At 41.1% G+C, this 19,145-nt stretch overlaps 1 protein-coding gene across 13 annotated transcripts in view; it reads left to right on the top strand.

Moving 5' to 3' along the window:
* The first annotated feature begins 2,960 nt into the window (after window positions 1-2,960).
* Window positions 2,961-19,145, top strand: part of si:ch211-200p22.4 (phosphatidylinositol-binding clathrin assembly protein) — a 97,280-nt gene continuing 81,095 nt past the window's right edge. For 6 of the 13 annotated variants that reach the window (XM_061913777.1, XM_061913787.1, XM_061913780.1 and 3 more), the window contains exons 1-2: window positions 2,962-3,518; window positions 3,818-3,963. In XM_061913777.1, coding sequence (XP_061769761.1) covers window positions 3,834-3,963 — 130 coding nt within the window. In that variant the 5' untranslated portion in view covers window positions 2,962-3,518; window positions 3,818-3,833. Of the gene's footprint in view, window positions 3,519-3,817; window positions 3,964-19,145 lie in introns of all 13 variants that reach the window. The other 7 variants (XM_061913784.1, XM_061913786.1, XM_061913789.1 and 4 more) reach the window with 4 other exon arrangements.

The raw sequence follows: 19,145 nt of genomic DNA on the forward strand, positions 1-19,145 counted from the left end.
AAGAAATGTTTAGAATTAAGTTCATGAATCCAGATGGATCTCTATTACAATCCCCAAAGAGGGCACTTTAAGTTGATGATTACTTCTATGTGTAGAAATCTTTATTTATGATTGAATCACTTGTTTATTTTTCAACATGTTTTTAGTTATTTCTACACCTTATTTTCCAAATACCGTATTTCCTTGAATTGCGGCAGGGCAGATAGTATGCGCCTGCCTTGAATTACTGCCGGGTCAAACTCGCGTCCCAAAATAATTAGCGCATGCTTAGTATTACCGCCTGGTCAAACTCGTGACGTCACGAGTGACACTTCCCCTGTCGTCATTTTCAAAATGGAGGAGGCTGATTTCAATACCGGTAATTTGAAATCGCATAAAGGGAAGAGATTAAAGGCCTACTGAAACCCACTACTACCCACTACCCAGTCTGATAGTTTATATATCAATGATGAAATATTAACATCGCAACACATGCCAATACGGCCTTTTTAGTTTACTAAATTACGATTTTAAATTTCCCGGGAGTTTCGTCTTGGAAACGTTGTGTAATGATGACGTGTACGCAAGGCGTCACGGGTTTTTAGGAAGTATGAGCGCTGCGCACACACACAGCTAAAAGTCGCCTGCTTTAACGGCATAATTATACAGTATTTTGGACATCTGTGTTGCTGAATCTTTTGCAATTTGTTCAATTAATATTGGAGAAGTCACAGTAGAAAGATGGATTTGGTAAGCTTTAGCCTTTAGCCACACAAGCACACGGAGATTCCTTGTTTAAAATTCCTGGAGGTGAAACTTTCCTATGGATCAGAATGCGGTCAAGAGAACATGGATGCCGACCACGTGTTAACCAGCAGGTTTCGGTGAGAAAATTGTGGTTAAAAAGTCAGTTCTTAATAGAGAAAAGCTGAGCTTGTGCCGTCCATAGCGGCCGTCGACTCCCCTGAGACACTGCGCGTCAAGAAACCCGTGGAGGCACCCTCCCGACTATCAGGTAATATTAAACTCACTAAAACACTAGCAACACAATAGAAAGATAAGGGATTTCCCAGAATTAACCTAGTAAATGTGTCTAAAAACATCGTAATCTGTCCCAATGCAATCACGTTTTTTTTTCTAGCCCGTCGCTGTCAATATCCTCAAACACAAATCTTTCATTCTCGCTCAAATAAATGGGGAAATTGTCGTTTTCTCGGTCCGAATAGCACTTTTTGTTCGAGGCTCCCATTAAAAACAATGTGAATATGTGAGGAGCCATCAAACATGTGACGTCATCGTCTGCGACTTCCGGGCATTTCTCTTAGCACCGAAAGTTGCGAACTTTACCGTGGATGTTCTTTACCAAATCCTTTCAGCAAAAATATGGCAATATCGCAAAATGATCAAGTATGACACATAGAATGGACCTGCCATCCCCATCTGAATAGAAAATCTCATTTTAGTAGGCCTTCAAAGATTTCTTTTTTTGTGAAGAAATGTTTACAATTAAGTTCATGAATCCAGATGGATCTCTATTATAATCCCCACAGAGGGCACTTTAAGTTGATGATTAGTTGAATTTATAATTGAATCACTTGTTTATTTTTCAACATGTTTTTAGTTATTTTTTTCCAAATAGTTCAAGAAAGACCACTACAAATGAGCAATATGCACTCCTATACAATTTAATAAATCAGAAACTGATGACATAGTGCTGTATTTTACTTCGTTAACTCTTTTTTGTTGTGGTGAAGAAGGAGCTGAGCCGGAAGGCAAAGCTCTCAATTTACCGGTCGATCTACGTTCCCATCCTCACCTATGGTCATGACCGAAAGGATAAGATCACGGGTACAAGCGGCCGAAATGAGTTTCCTCCGCCGTGTGGCGGGGCTCTCCCTTAGAGATAGGGTGAGAAGCTCTGCCATCCGGGAGGAACTCAAAGTAAAGCCGCTGCTCCTTCACATCGAGAGGAGCCAGATGAGGTGGTTCGTGCATCTGGTCAGGATGCCACCCGAACGCCTCCCTAGGGAGGTGTTTAGGGCACGTCCAACCGGTAGGAGGCCACGGGGAAGACCCAGGACACGTTGGGAAGACTATGTCTCCCGGCTGGCCTGGGAACGCCTCGGGATCCCCCGGGAAGAGCTAGACGAAGTGGCTGGGGAGAGGGAAGTCCGGGTTTCCCTGCTTAGGCTGTTGACCCCGCGACCCGACCTCGGATAAGCGGAAGAAGATGGATGGATGGATGGAACTCTTTTTTTTTTCAACCAAAAATGATTTGCTCTGATTAGGGCAGGGGTAGGGAACCTTTGGCTCTAGAGCCAGATGTGGCTCTTTTGATGACTGCACCTGGCTCTCAGATCAATTTTAGCTGACATTGCTTAACATGATAAGTAATGAATAAATCCGCTGGTAATCACAGTATCAAAAATAACGTTGATGCATTTTCATCCATCCATTCGGGTACTACTGCACCTGTTCAAGAAGTCGCATTAATGGTAAGAAGTATTTTATTTATTTTTGGCTAGCCTCAGAATAACAACGTTATTAAAAAGAATAAGAGACTTTTTATACTCTAAAAATGTTGGTCTTTCTTTAAAAAAAAAAGAAAAAAAAGTTGTATGGCTCTCACGCAAATACTTTTTAAAATATTTGGCTTATATGGCTCTCTCAGCCAAAAAGGTTCCCGACCCCTGGATTAGGGGGTACTTGAATTAAATAAAATATTCACAGGGGTACATCACGACAAAAGGTTGAGAACCGCTGATTTTGAGCTTTCACATAATATGTCGTCACCCACTTTTAAATAAACGTGAAAAGTAGTGTATAGAATATTAACATTTTGTATGTAGTTTTACATCTCTTATGAATGGATGAATTATTTGAAAAAGAAAAGAAAAAAAAAAGGCGATGCTCCGAAAGCTGAAAATTCCCAGCCTCAGTATCGTCCCTTGAAGGCCTCTAGGTTGTGAGATCAGCTGATTTTTTTACGCTGCCATTTTGTCCGGTGGAGCCTCAGACAGCCGCCAGACAAGTCTTCTCTGTGTCAAGACCGACCCGCTGCCAGCTCCAACCCCCGCAGAACGACCGCCGTCCTTTCACAAAGTCGCCCTAACCCCTGGGGTGCCAGCGAGAAGACGGAGCCGAGCGAACCAGAGGGCAGGCGGAGGTTGCTGCCATTTTTTTCTAAACTTCACCTCCCCGCCGGCTTCGCGCCAGCTATCCCCGCTCCTAGCCCCTCTCGGCTACCCTCCGCCCCTTCCAGAGCTCCCGCACCGGGAGAGACGTCACCTGTCATCGCTGGGGTATTTTTTGTTCTGTTTGTTTTTTTCTTCAAACTTTAAAGTTCCAGCAATGTCCCTGGCGGGTGAGACTGACTTTTCACGCCCATTGGAGGAGTTTACTGGCACTTTTACGAGCGGCAGCAGCTAACGAGCTAACAAGTTGACGTGGAGGAAGGAGGAACTTTGTTGGGTGGATTTAGTCCCAAAGTGCGCTTATTTGCCCTGAAAATACATCACCAAAGCGACATAGCGGGACAAGTATGTTTATTTATTCAAACACATGGTTATTTCCTGGTGTGAACAAATACCGCAGCGGGAGTCTCTCTTTTAGGTCGAGTATTGCAGCGGAAGCGTGAGCTAACGCAGACTAGCTGAGAATATTTTGTGGTAGATTTAGAGAAAAAGAATCCCCCCAGACACGTATTCCACATCGACTGGGAGTTACCCAATTGATCCCATTGTTTTGTGTGTGTGTGTGTGTGTGTGTGTGTGTGTGTGTGTGTGTGTGTGTGTGTGTGTGTGTGTGTGTGTGTGTGTGTGTGTGTGTGTGGAAAAAGCATAGACGGAGAAGCTATGTCTGGCCAATCAATCACCGATCGGATCGCGGCGGCTCAGCACAGCATGACCGGCTCGGCGATCAGCAAGGCGGTGTGCAAAGCTACCACGCATGAAGTCAGTGGACCCAAGAAGAAACACCTGGACTGTGAGTGCATATTTTTTTACATTTATTTGACCATTTTAGTATGTATTGCTGCAGCGTATCCACATTAATTCCTCCCATCAAAATCACCAAAGCAGTTACAGTGCACTACCTTCTTACAATCTTAATTGGACACTGCAAACATTGTTGACCAATCAGAGGACAGAATGCTGTCCACTTACCATCAATAGATCAACGTGGACCCGGACCTCAACATGTTGAAAAACTTATTCGAGTGTTACCATTTAGTGGTCAATTGTACGGAGTATGTACTCTACTGTGCAATCTACTAATACAAGTATCAATCAATCAAAAGTCCACGTTGAAAGGAAAAGTTGCAGGTTGTGAAAGTAGCGGCCATATAAACCAATCATCCATCCATCCAGTTTATACCGCTTGTCCCTTTCGGTGTTGCAGAAGGTGCTGGAGCCTATCTCAGCCGCATTCGGTACACCCTGGACATGTCAGTTAAAGATCATACTTGCCAACCTTGAGACCTCCAAATTCGGGATGTTCAGGGGGCGGGGTGGGTAGCGGGGGTATATTGTAGCGTCCCGGAAGAGTTAGTGCTGCAAACGGTTCTGGGTATTTGTTCTCTTGACTTTGTTGTGTTAAGGTGCAGATGTTCTCCCTAAATGTGTTTGTCATTCCTGTTTGGTGTGGGTTCACAGTGTGGCGCATATTTGTAACAGTCTTAAAGTTGTTTATACGGCCACTCTCAGTGTGACCTGTATGGCTGTTGTGTTTATGTTGTGTTACGGTGCAGATGTTCTCCCGAAATGTGTTTGTCATTCTTATTTGGTGTGGGTTCACAGCGTTTCGCATATTTGTAACAGGGTTAAAGTTGTTTATATGGTTACTCTCAATGTGACCTGTATGGCTGTTGTGTTTATGTTGTGTTACGGTGCGGATGTTCTCCCGAAATGTGCTTGTCATTCTTGTTTGGTGTGGGTTCATAGTGTGGCGCATATTTGTAACATTGTTAAAGTTGTTTATATGGTTACTCTGTGTGACCTGTATAGCTGTTGTGTTTATGTTTTGTTACGGTGCGGATGTTCTCCCGAAATGTGCTTGTCATTCTTGTTTGGTGTGGATTCATAGCGTGGCGCATATTTGTAACAGTGTTAAAGTTGTTTATATGGTTACTCTCAGTGTGACCTGCATAGCTGTTGACCAAGTATGCGGGCATTCACTTGTGTGTGTGTGTGTGTGTGTGTGTGTGTGCGTGTGTGTAAAAGCCGCTTATATTGTGTGACTGGGCCGGAACGCTTCGTATGGAGGAAGAGCGGAAGTTACGACAGGTTGTAGAGGACGCCAAGGCTGTGTCTTAAAGGCACGCCCCCAATATTGTCGTCCGGGTGGAAATCGTGAGAAATTCGGGAGATTTTCGGGAGGGGAACTGAAATTTGTGAGTCTCCTGGGAAAATCGTGAGGTTTGGCAAGTATGCCACTGATGGTCTCACACACACACACACACACACACACACACACACACACACACACACACTCTATGTGTGGTGAAATTACCCTTTGCATTTGACCCATCCCCTTGTTCCACTGCTTGGGAGGTGAGGGGAGCAGTGAGCAGCAGCGGTGGCCACGCTCGGGAATAATTTTGGTGATTTAACCCCCAATTCCAACCCTTGATGCTGAGTGCCAAGCAGGGAGGTGATGGGTCCCATTTTAATAGTCTTTGGTATGACTCGGCCGGGGTTTGAACTCACAACCTATACTCGAACCACAGGGCCACTGAGCAGACTAAAAGCTCAACAGAAGCTTGAAGAAAGTCATTTCCAGTCTAGTAGCCCATATTGACTGATCCTTAACCAGAATATGTTGATGATATTTTCAGCTATCCCTGAATAATCCAAAATGTTTTGTGGTTTTTGGGGTACTCTTGTAAATACTATTTGATGTAAATGAGAAATATAAATAAAATAAAGTATTGTAATATGGCGATATAGATTGCAATTTTCTACATCAGGGGTGTCAAACTCATTTTAGATCGGGGGCCACTTCGAGAAAAATCTACTCCCATGCGGGCCGGACTGGTAAAATCACGGCATGGCATGAGAACTTGAAAATAAAGACAACTTTTCTTTGTTTAAAAATAGAACAATCACATTCTGAAAATGCACAAATCATAATGTTGTTGTTTTTTTACACTTATATCTTGTGGTTGATAGCATTCTATTATTATTTGTCCTTATTTATACTTTCTGAATACATTATGTAATACCGTATTTCCTCGAATTGCCGCTGGGGTGCTAATTAATTTAAAACCTCTTCTCACCTCTTCTCACTCCTGCGCTTACCAAAGGCATGCGGTAAAAGTAAGCATGCGCTAATAATTTTAAAACCTCTTCTCACTCCGGCACTTACCAAAGGTATGCAGTAAAAAATTGAGTGTGATGTAAGCTTGGACCTTAAATCCTACTGAATAGCTCTTAATCTTCTTCCCTTTATGCAATTTCAAATTAGCGGTATTGAAATCAGCCTCCTCCATTTTGAAAATGACGACAGGAGAAGTGTCACTCGTGACGTCACGAGTTTGACCAGGCGGTAATACTAAGCATGCGCTAATTATTTTGGGAAGCGAGTTTGACCCATCAGTAATTCAAGGCAGGCGCATACAAAATGCCCTGCGGCAATTCAAGGAAATACTGTAATATTCATCAGCTCAATGGTGATCATTTTGAATCTATCAAGATACAAAAAAAATACAAAAATCTAATTACTGGATGTTATTTATGTAGTTTGCTCGTTTTCCCTGACTGGTGCTCTAAAATCATGTGGTTTATTTTTTTTGTTTACAAATATAGCATAATTTACAAAGATACAAAGAATTGCTATTGTGACATGTAATGGACACATTTAGAACAGCAGTTTTTTCATTCAATAATTTCTTCTAATTTTTATACTTAGAAAACTCTTCCCGTGGGCCGCATTAAACCTTTTTGCGCGCTTTACGTTTGACACCCCGGTTCTACATGGTTAACTGATAGATTTAAAAGGATTCTTAAAATAAAAGCTAGCCGTGACGCATTTGCTACCTGGCCACACAGAAACATTAAATAATTTGTAAACGACTACATTTTTCTCCAACTTAAATTGGCTGTCCCACTAGACCAGGGGTTGGCAACCCAAAACGTTGAAAGAGCCATATTAGACCAAAAATACATAAAGCTAATTTGTCTGGAGCCGCAAAAAATGAAAAGCCGTATAGAAGTCTTATAATTAGGCAACACATGATGTCAGTGTCCATAGTAGCTATATTGGCCTACTATCAAAATGACTGTGTCACAGGCTGAAGCAAAATTGACATAAATGTTGAAATTTAATATTTATTCTACACATTTTTACAAAATTAGAAACCATTAGTAAATCAGAGGCTACTTAGAGGGTGCGATAACTCCTGGAAATTGCTCGCTTTTAATGGCCAAAGTTACAGATGTGTGTGTCTAAGGTAAAGGAAACTGCAGGGTTTCGTTTTCTAATAGATTTATTACAATCTTTGCAAGCTGGGTAATGTTTGCTGAGATCTGGAACAACATGGCACACAAACAACTATCAGAAAGGCAGCCACTATTACATACAGATAATGTGTCCTGAGACATGCTAAACTAAATTATATATAAAGAGGATATAAGTAAAGGAAATTAAATTTAATATGGACACTTCCATCATGTGCTGCCTTCATTTTAAGACCTATTTACGGCTTTTCATTTTTTGATTCTCCAGACAGATTAGTTTTTTGTATTTTTCGTCCTATATGGCGCTTTCAACGTTTTGGGTTGCCGACCCCTGCACTAGTCACACCAATAAGCTTGTTCGTAGATGTACAAAAAAACTCCTCATAGAATGTTGCCACTCGTTATATTTTTTATAACTTTGTGAGATGATACAATACATAAATGTAGCAGATTGTAGCCAAAGACTGATTTTCATCTGCAGTCCACAACAGATTGATGGTAACCTGCTGGGAACTCATTCCAAAGAAAAAAGCTAAGGGCTCCTACTAATTCAGCCTTATAGTGATTTGTATTTTTCATGCGCTTGTTTTTGCTGTTGAAAGCTGGTCTCTTAAAATAATGCCTATACTAAACTGGTCCTTGGTGCAAAAAAGGTTGGGACCACTGCACTAGATGACAGTAATAATTAATTAGACAAACAGGGTCACAAAAACTATCTAATTCAAATGATGCATTTCCTTTTATTGCGGTTGTAGAGAAAGTGGATCATGTTTTTTCTTGGTCTTAAATTAGCCCTATAGTGTGTACGTCAGCGTGAATGTTGGGACCCCGAGAGGGACAAGCTGTAGAAAATGGAAGGGTAGAATTTGGACCCATGATGACTTTAATCTACATGTAACACACTTCCTTGTGGTGTAGATATTAGGTGTGTGAAAGTTTTTTGGTACAAACCGATAACTGATTTTAACTTATGAGATATGAACACATCGTTTGGCGAGCCGGTGGCTCGTCTTAGCCACAACTCTGAAATGTAATCACATCAACAAATACACTGTTCATTATGGATGTATGTTCTACTATTTGTTCATAATTAATACAGACACCCCCTGTTTTGTGTCTATTTAAAAAATAAACACATGACATTGTTCTGAGATGATAGATGTAATTTTCTTTTCACCATGCAAACCTTCCATCTGCATCGAATTGTATTGTATCGAAAAGTGTTGTTAGTGAATCCTAACCTTTGTATCAAGATTCATATCACTTTGGTGTAAATTTTGCTCCACAGTCACAATTATAACTTACTTTTTGCATATGTCTGCAAACGGTTAGTTTGTGTAGGTGTTCTCTTTTTATATTGGGAATGACACTCTCCTTGCACCACCCTCTCCAAAAGTATCAGGTGTTATCTTATAGAAATTTACACAGTTAAAATCTAAATCTTAAAGATGAAAACCACTCCAGTTACTTCCAGTCACAGTTCAAAATAAACTTCAGCTTATAGATTCACAAGTCACAACATTAGCTACACTTTGTGTGACGCACAATGCTGGATCAAAAAAGTTGTATTTACTAGCATTTATGTCACTACCTCTAACACGTCAGTGTAGGGTTGGGCGAATTATCGAAACATGATCACACACTATTCTGGCTTCAAAATAAAAGCGCTACGCTATACGTCTGGTTTAACTACATTTAGGATTTCTCTTTAATGTACAGGCTTCATAATAACCGCCACACCTAACAAAATAAAGTAACATAATGTATAGTAGCTAGGGCTGGGCAATATAGCTTTTTTTAATATCTCAATATTTTTAGGCCATATCGCAATACACAATATATATCTCAATATTTTGTCTTAGCCTTGAATTAACACTTGATACATATAATCACATCAGTATGATGATTCTATGTGTCTACATTAAAACATTCTTGTTCATACTGCATTAATGTATGCTCATTTGAAAATTTCATGCAGAGAAGAAAATCACAACTAAGTCAATTTACCAAAAGTGTACTTATTAAACAGTTATTAAGCAATGGCCCAAACATTCATGTCATTTCCTAAACAAAAAGTGCAAGATTGTCAGAGACATTTTAAAACAAGCTATTAATGCACTTTGTGCATGATGTCACTGAGATGACATATCAAAACAACAGTAAATTAGAGTGCACTTTTTGTACAGAACGCCACTACAATAGTTTAAAACAAATAAAGTGCACTTTTGCGCTTGATATCACACAAGGTATTTAAAATAATGTTCAAATAAAAATTAGCTGCATTATAGGAAATCAAATAGTGTTTGTCCTTTGCTATGTGGTAGGTTACTACGGACGTTGTTAAATTCTGTTGACAATTTTTTTCATAAGGTTTTGATCTGGAAATTTTTGCCTAGTCATTTTGATGGTGTGGGCGTGTGGCACCGAATGGAAATGTTGATATAGATAGATAGATAGATAGTACTTTATTGATTCCTTCAGGAGAGTTCCTTCAGGAAAATTAAAATTCCAGCAGCAGTGTACAGAGTTGAGATCAATAAAAAAAAAAAAAGTAAATAATGGGGGTTTAAATGGAAACAAAATAGAGAAATATTACAGTAAGAATAAAAAATAAAAAGCAACAATGGGAATAAAATAACAGTAAAATAAGAATATAACAAGACAAAGTAGGCAGTAGTGACCATGTTATGAAAACGTATTGCACTGTTATTGTTTTGCATCCCCTGTCATCCTAGTACCCCCCGCCCCCCGCCCCAGAGAGGAGTTGTACAGTCTAATGGCGTGTGGGACAAAGGAGTTTTTGAGTCTATTAGTCCTGCACTTGGGATGAAGCAGTCTACCACTGAACAGGCTCCTCTGGCTACTGATAACGCTATGCAGAGGGTGACTGGCATCATCCAGGATGCTCACTAGTTTGTCAACAGTCCTCTTCTCTGCCACCGTCACCAGTGAGTCCAGTTTCATTTCCATTGTTGAACCAGCCCGCCTGATCAGTTTCTCAAGTCTGGACCTGTCCATCTTAGATGTACTGCCCCCCCAGCACACTACCATGTAAAAGAGAACACTGGCAACCACAGACTGGTAGTACATCCACAGAAGTTTTCTACAAATGTTGAAGGAGTGCGGTCTCCTGAGGAAGTACAGCCTGCTCTGTCCTTTTATTGTACTGGTGGTCCGAGTTGACAGTCCAGTCCAGCTTATTGTCCACCCAAACCCAGAGGTACTTGAACGAGTCCACGGTCTGTACCTCAACTCCCTCGATCACAATAGGTTGTGACCGTGGACTCGACCTCCCAAAGTCAATGACCAGCTCCTTCGTCTTTGACGGATTGAACTGCAAGAGGTTCGTGTGGCACCAGACAACAAAGTCCCTCACAAGGTTCCGAAACTCCTCCTCTCTGCCGTCCCTGATGCACCCGACGATGGCTGTGTCATCCGCGTACTTCTGGATGTGACACAGCTCTGAGTTGTAGCAGAAGTCAGCGGTGTACAGGGTGAAGAGAAGAGGGGCCAGCACCGTTCCCTGCGGTGCTCCGGTGCTGTTGATCACAGTGTCGGACGTGATGTCCTTCAGTCTGACGTACTGTGGCCTGTCGGTGAGGTAGTTTGAAATCCAGGCAACCAGGCAGGGGTCCACTCGCATTTTGTAGAGCTTGTCCTGAAGGAGGCGGGGCTGGATGGTATTAAAGGCACTCGAGAAGTCCAGGAACAGGATCCTCACAGTGCCATTTATATGTGGAGTAAGCACTCTTCATTCTCGAGCAGGTGACTTTTCAGTAGTGCTACTTTTTGTAGCAACGCTTTTGGTCAACACTTGACAAATTACGGTTGTCTATTTGACATATTCCCACTTGAAGCCAAATCACTGCCAGACGATGGACCCCCTGTTGTTTTTCTTGAGAATTAATTCTTCCTTCATTTGCACTACCTTTCTCTCGTATTACCACTCGCACGGCTCCACCTGAGGGATCGAAGGTCCGTATTATCATTGCTTACGTGCAGCTAACGCTACCCATGCTGCTACCTCTCTGCTCCGCAAGGTTGTATGACGTTGCATGTGACGTATGTAAGAAGGTATGCTTGCTGTCTGTGAGAAGGAGACTGGAAAGAGCGAGAAGAGCCTGTAGTGTAATGCCAGCAGCTAAAAGCAACTGCGTGAGAACGTATACTCGAATATCACGATATAGTCATTTTCTATCTCGCACAGAAACAAACCCGCGATATATTGTGTATATCTATATATCGCCCAGCCCTAATTGTAGCGTCTAGAAGAAAACAATGTCTGACTTTGGTTCTCTCTTTTTTAACCAATTTTTTTATAACTGGCCCAATTCCAACAAGTATTTCCTCCAAGCACACGGGTCTGCCCCCGTGCTTTACTCCTTGGCACACCACACTTGTTTATTCTCCTCCGACACGGTGTATTCACAGACCATGGGAAAAATTACCATCACAACACACTAACGTACACATTAACATTATAGTATGAATGGCTATGTATAGTTTTTTTATTTGCACACTATTGACTAATGATGCACTGAAAATTTGGCTGGAAAAGACATATACTGTACATACATGCAGACCTTGAATTGGAACTTTTTAAGCTCAAGGCAAGCGTTGCCTTAAAGGAGGGCTCATATTTTAGGGCACCAAGGCAAGTTGGAAGGGCACCCAGGCAAACATTACTTTCTTTGCCGCCCTACCTGGCTGTTCTAGGGAGCAAGTGCCTGACCTAAATTCACAGAACATATGACGTCCTTTTAGACCCTGATGCAACTAGTGTATCTCTCGGAAAGTCTCAGAACAACTCGGCTGTTCTCGTTATCTGTTAACGTTTGACACACGTTGCCCAAATTGCTGCGCCTAAGTTGTTTATCCTGATTAACGTTAATTATGTGATGTCTAAACAGTTGAAAATGTAAGAAAAAAAGTAATGTCGCTGTGTTTTTATCAATTTATTCGACGAAACAATTAAGTTACAATTGTCCATTATAGGAATGTCACGGTATGAACGTTTCTTTACACGTTATTGTGACCAAAATTATCAGTTATTTTTATCACAGTAATTTTAAATGTGCAATTTCAAAAACTGCTTGTACTAAAATCCTTTAACCAAGTTTTATTTTTTTTAAAACATTGAACAATCAATCAATGTTTATTTATATAGCCCTAAATCACTAGTGTCTCAGAGGGCTGCACAAATCACAACATAAGGGCAAGGAAAACTCACACCCAGTGGGACGTTGGTGACAATGATGACCCAGTGGGACGTCGGTGACAATGATGACTATGAGAACTTTGGAGAGGACCACATATGTGGGTAACCCCACCCCCCACTAGGGGACCGAAAGCAATGGATGTCGAGCGGGTCTAACCTGATACTGTGAAAGTTCAATCCATAGTGGATCCAACACAGCTGTGAAAGTTCAATCCATAGTGGATCCAACACAGCCGCGAGAGTCCAGTCCAAAGCGGATCCAATACAGCAGCGAGAGACCCGTCCACAGCGGTGCCAGCAGGAAACCATCCCAAGCGGAGGCGGATCAGCAGCGCAGAGATGTCCCCAGCCGATACACAGGCGAACGGTCTATCCTGGGTCCTGACTCCTATGTCCAACAAGGGAGAGTGGGACATAGGAGAAAAAGAAAAGAAACGGCAGATCAACTGGTCTAAAAAGGGAGTCTAGAGTCTAAAAAGGCTAGAGTATAAAAATTAGTTTTAAGGTGAGACTTAAATGCTTCTACTGAGGTGGCATCTCTAACTGTTACCGGGAGGGCATTCCAGAGTACTGGAGCCCGAATGGAGAATGCTCTATAGCCCACAGACTTTTTTTTGGCTCTGGGAATCACTAATAAGCCGGCCTCAGGATGGGGGGAAGTGGTGTTCTGTGGGGATTAGCCTTTTGCTTTGTTTTTAGCCCCGCTCGGCATCCGCGCTTCCGATCACACCGCTGGCGTCTACTCCGTAGACAGCCTCCGCTGGTACTATACCCCCCTGCTTCACAGGCCGCTCGATGTAGCCGGTGAAGTATTCCCATGCTAGTTAGCAGGTCTAGCAAGCACGTGTCTATCAGTCCAAAACGGCCCGATCTGTCCACATCCAGAAGTGTCTGGCGGTCGTAAGTTATCACGGAGTGACCAAGCTGTAAGCCAGCCATGAAATTTGCAGAATTGTCCGGTATTTCTGCCAAATGTTCCATCTTTAGCAGCAAGTGGAAAGTTGAATGTGCATATGAAAGCAACACAAGCATTATAAACAAAGTAATATGGCAGAAACAAAATCATACTATAGATGAATAAAAAATAAATGTGAAAAATTCGGAAGATGGCATCTTATGGATATAAGACGTAACTGTACTTTTAGTCCGTATAGATAAAATAGTGTTCATATATGAGGTCAAGTCTTATACATAGGACTGCACGATTATGGGCAAAATGATAAATATTAGTTTTATCAATATTGAAATCACAATTCTTAATCGTGATTATTCATTGTTTGGTAAAACAGTGTTGGGCTGTGTATGCAACGCCATCATGTAATTTGTAATATCTAATACAAATGCTCTAGATTTTGGATCTATATATTTACAGACAAATATTTGTGTTTTTGTTCATCAGCAGTATCACTTTTTTAATTACATGATGCCTTTATCTCCAGTTTTACATTTTCACAGAGAGAGGTATTTTTAAAGTTACAATATATGCATTTGCATGTACTAATCTGTGTACCTGTACATGCTGTATCAGGACAGATCCATTGAGAGTTTGAGCAGAAATGTCATGTATGAATTACTTATACACCATAAAACATTAACAAAATGCTATGGTTATTAAAGTGATTACTTTGTGGAATGGAAAAAAACAAGTCATGTAAAAAAACATGGTGTTTACTTTTTGATATCAATATAAAACACAAAGCAGTTTGGCTAATGAAGATACAGTCATATAAACAAGCTTTGTTCTTCAACAACAACCGTGTACTTGAGTGCAACAAAACAAAAATAAAGAGTGATACCTCTCAAATCTAACACACAATCTTTGTGCCTCACCGACAACTCAGCCAGTGATCAATTCGATGAAATTACAAAACATTTTTTCCAGTAATTATGTTATTGGAACACTAAGAACGGACAAGTGAGCATCCCCGTAAACAAACTACAGACTTTATAATAAACAAGTCCTTGCAACGTTCACGACACTCCACGGAAGTAGAAGCGATTGAAAGGAAGCGATCGGCTCCGTTAGCTTGTAGGGAACATTTTCAAAGCATAGTCCATTGAGTTCATGTTTCTGCCGCAGCATTTGTGCATGCGCACTAGAGCCGGCTCTAGTGCGCACGCACAAATGCTGCGGCGCTTCAGTGTTCAGGAAGTAAGCAGTTGCCTAAAATGCATTAATAAATGATGGCTTTTCTGTAAATAAATAATTTTAACGGTGTTAGTAACCGTCTGGAAATGTACCACTGTCTATCATTATACCATTTATTGTTACATCTCTCGTCTTTTAACAAGTAAAAAGTCAATGACGCCCTGCCGAGGTTGAACATACCCTGAGAAAACATCACGCAAGTGCGGGGAGAACCCTGCAAATTCCACACTGATATGTTCCTACATCTCCTTACTGTGAGGCAGACGTGCTGACCACTGCACTAAAACATTGTTTGCAGGAACGTAACCAATATCAGAGTTGTCAAAGCAACAGGCGGCACTCTTACCTCCAGCCTTGAGGGCTTGAGCCAAACAGGAGCCTGCAAAAAAGTACTTCTTTAAATAAAGGCACAATGTGTTAGTCCGGACAAACTGGCTTGCAGGAACCACAGTGGTGTCATTGTTCCAGACAGCCACATTATTGAAGCTTATTAATATACTGTAGAAACCTGAACATGATAAGGGCTAGAAAATGAATATAAATTGTAGTGTTTGATATCGCCTCAAGTATTATACCTTGTGAACCTGACCTTTGCAGACGATACACCACGTGGAGCTTAATAATTGCACAGTATTGATTTTTTTGAGTGCGACAACCTTCGTGTCAGCAGTCGGTGGCCGAGTGAAGAGTGTCCGGGTGATTGGCACCAATAAAAGACAAATCAAGGTAGGGCTGGGCGAAATGGCCTTTTTTTAATATCGCAATATTTTTAGGCCATACCGCGATATACGATATATATCTCGGTATTTTGCTTTAGCCTTGAATGAACACTTGATACATATAATCACAACTGTATGATGATTCTATGTCTACATTAAAACATTCTTCTTCATACTGCATTAATAATTGCTACCTTTAAACTTTCATGCAGAGAAGGAAATCACAAGTCAATTTGTCAAAACTGTATTTATTAAAGTTATTAGCAGGTGACTTTTCAAATAATGCTACATATTAACAGTAATGCTACTTTTGGTTGCAACGCTTGTGCCCCACACTTGACAAATTAATGTTGTCTATTTGACATATTTCCGCTTGAAGCCGAACCACCGCCAGACGATGGACCCTATGCTGTTTTTCTTGGGAATTAATTCTTCCTTCATTTGTTGCCAGATTCACACCTTCTTTCTCTTGTATTATCCGCTAGCAACACTCCGCTAGCAACACTCCGCTAGCAACACTACAGCTAAGTTTAGCCCCACTGCTAACTCTGCTGGGCGAGGGCGTATACGTATATGACATGTGACGTGTGAAAGTTTGTGCGCTCGCTGTCTGTGATAAGGATACACAAGAAGGAGTGGGAAGAGCCTGTAGTGTAATGCCCGAAGCCAAAAACAACTGCGTGAGAACGTATACTCGAATATTATGATATAGTCATTTTCTATATCGCACAGAGACAATCCCGCGATATATCGCCCAGCCCTCGATCAAGGTCATCATTCCTGTTAGGGTTGTGGGTGTAGTTCAGCACCAAATACTCATATTTACTCTCTTGGAGTTAGTTTGTTTGTTAGAAATGGAGCTCAGGTGCTACACTTGCAATAATAAAAAAGTCCAGCACAGTGTGACGCTGCCGCACAACCTCACTGAGCACCTTAGCTCTCGAGCGCTTTGAAGCTGGCTCCCCGAGGGGAGCTATCACATAACTGAAGCAGTTAGGGAATCGGTGCCAGGATGTGGTTTTCCTGAAAAGTCAGATGTGGTGAGAGGAGAGGAAATGAAATCAAGAAGTTTGCTCACAGGCCCCAACTGAAGTTCCTTTTCACTCAGTGATCATGCAGAGGCTGCAGCTGTTTGACGCTTGAGGTGGGGGGGGGGGGTGGCGAGACCTGGCTAGGTTTGAGTAGATGCTACATCTTATTCACGGATGCAAACATTCTTCCCCTGAGCTCAAAGTCTGTCTGACAGCAAGCTGGGAATTATCTCAGCGGCGTATTTGCAACCCGGCCAGAGACCTTTCAACACCAGCAGCATCACTAAGTGTGACATTCATGCACCACTTGTGAAAATAAGTACCATTTGAAAGCCACTTAGCATCACCATTTAGACTGTCCACCTCAATTTCCCTTGCTTCTGTTTGGGAATGAGGCATGAGAATACTGCGCTCCGTGCAAATGTTTAACATTAAATCAATGAGGGCTGATTTTTTTTTTTTTAAACAGTTCGGAATAATTTGCGTCTGTATGCTCTCCAGGGAGCAGTTTCCAGAGTGACTCCTGTAAGACCGCGCGTTTGGTTGTTCTTTTTCTCGTGTCATGCCTGTTGTTTTGCCATCTCTTAGTGATTACAACAGAGTTGTGACATTTTAAAGTCATGTCTGTTTTCCCCTCCTCCAGCACTTTGTCGTCATGGCAGCAATGCAGGCATCCGGCTGCTGTTAAATGGTCTTAAGCGGCATAGCAAACCCACAATGATGCTTCTTGTTTACTTTGGGTTCCTGGAACCTTTAGTTTTTGGAAGTATAGGTTGTTATAGACATGTGCTGTTTGTGTTTCCACCGCATTTCACAGTTAAGAGTAGTTTATACAAATCCGGCTGATGACATATTGTGTAAATAAACAGACAATATTAGGTTTGATGTATTTTACTTAGGTTAAGTAAATAAAATACAAAACAATAAGATACCAAATGAACACAACGAATGATTTAAAGACAAAGTGTACCAGATTTTACATAAGAAGTCAGTTTTGTCCACAATCCCCAGTGTCCAAGGTCAGAAAGCTTTCACTTTAGACAGTTGGGGCGTGGTGACATCTTGCGTGACAACAGAAGGAAAATTGGCAAATGAATTCCTGGAATTGAAATATTGGGAGAACTTTTTTTTGATTCCCATCCCGAGGATATACTGACAATAGACAAAAAGCCATACTCACTGCTTAGCTAGCAGGAATGTGAAGTAGTGAAACAACAAAAAAGTAAGTGCATTTTACAGTTTAACAAAAGTCTGACGAGAACGTGTTACAGCAGAAGAGAGTAACCAGATAAGAGGACTTTAGCAAATAGATTAGTAAGTCATGAGAGTGAGCAGTGTCGACACAATGTGACAGCACTGTGAGCCATAGATAGCCATGGGTGAATACGACACACCTATAAAACTTTTGAAATTATTTTAAATATGTGAAGTTACTTTTAGAAGATATATTGCACAGTGTTGTGTTTTATCTGTCATTACACTGCACATGCATAAGGTATTATTTGTTTTTGTCCATTTATACCTTTTTAAATGTGGATAAATGGTCCAGGGTTGCCCCGAGATTTCCACTAAATATGTGGTGGAGGCATGGTTAGTATGACATCATCATATATATGATGTCATGATAATTTTGATATACAATGATACATATTATTTCTGTAAAAAGGCTCAACAAATGTATGTATATTTAAAAACAAATGTGTTAGTTATTAATAATAACATATATTGTTCTTTGTTATGAGAATCGAAATATGCTTTATTAGCAATGTTTAACACAGAGAATTTGACATGGTATACTTTGTTTTTTGTTCAGTGCAATTTCAGTTGTTGCTGCTTATTGTAAAACGCAACAAAAATAATACACTATATTCTGCTCTTCCTGAATGTTGCAAGATACTTTGCTGAATATGTAAACAGTCCTTTTGAATTAGATATGAAAAACATAATTTGGTCTGTTTTGTTGCTATTCTCCACAATGCACTGTAAAATTAATCACACTAAGGAAAGTACATTATATATTCACATGAAGTGCACATAAGCCCTGCGATGAGGTGGCGACTTGTCCAGGGTGTATGCCGCCTTCCGCCCGATTGTAGCTGAGATAGGCACCAGCGCCCCCCGAGACCCTAAAGGGAATTAGCGGTAGGAAATGGATGGATGGATGAAGTGCACATAAATGTAGGAATAGCGTTAAATTAATAATTTGGTTTGGAAAGAACTGAAAAAAGCAGTACAGTTATGCAGAATGTGGGTTGAGCTCGAATGCTGCTAGCTTAATGCTAACATACAAATATTAGCTCATAGACTGGCTAACCAAAATTAGCATGGATGATTGCAATTCTTTCCATTTTGACAGAAAAAGATCCATGTATTGCATGCAATTGCATATTTTGAAAAATATAATATGAATTTCCTGTGCTCTGTGTGGAGTTTGCATGTTCTCCCCGTGACTGCGTGGGTTCTCTCCAATTACTCCAGATCTTCCCACCTCTAAAGACTTGCACCTGGGGATAGGTTGATTGGCAACACTAAATTGGCCCTAGTGTGTGAATGTGGGTGTGAATGTTGTCTGTCTATCTGTGTTAGCCCTGTGAT

The sequence above is a fragment of the Nerophis ophidion genome, linkage group LG10, assembly GCF_033978795.1.
Source record: "Nerophis ophidion isolate RoL-2023_Sa linkage group LG10, RoL_Noph_v1.0, whole genome shotgun sequence".
Lineage (NCBI taxonomy): Eukaryota > Metazoa > Chordata > Actinopteri > Syngnathiformes > Syngnathidae > Nerophis > Nerophis ophidion.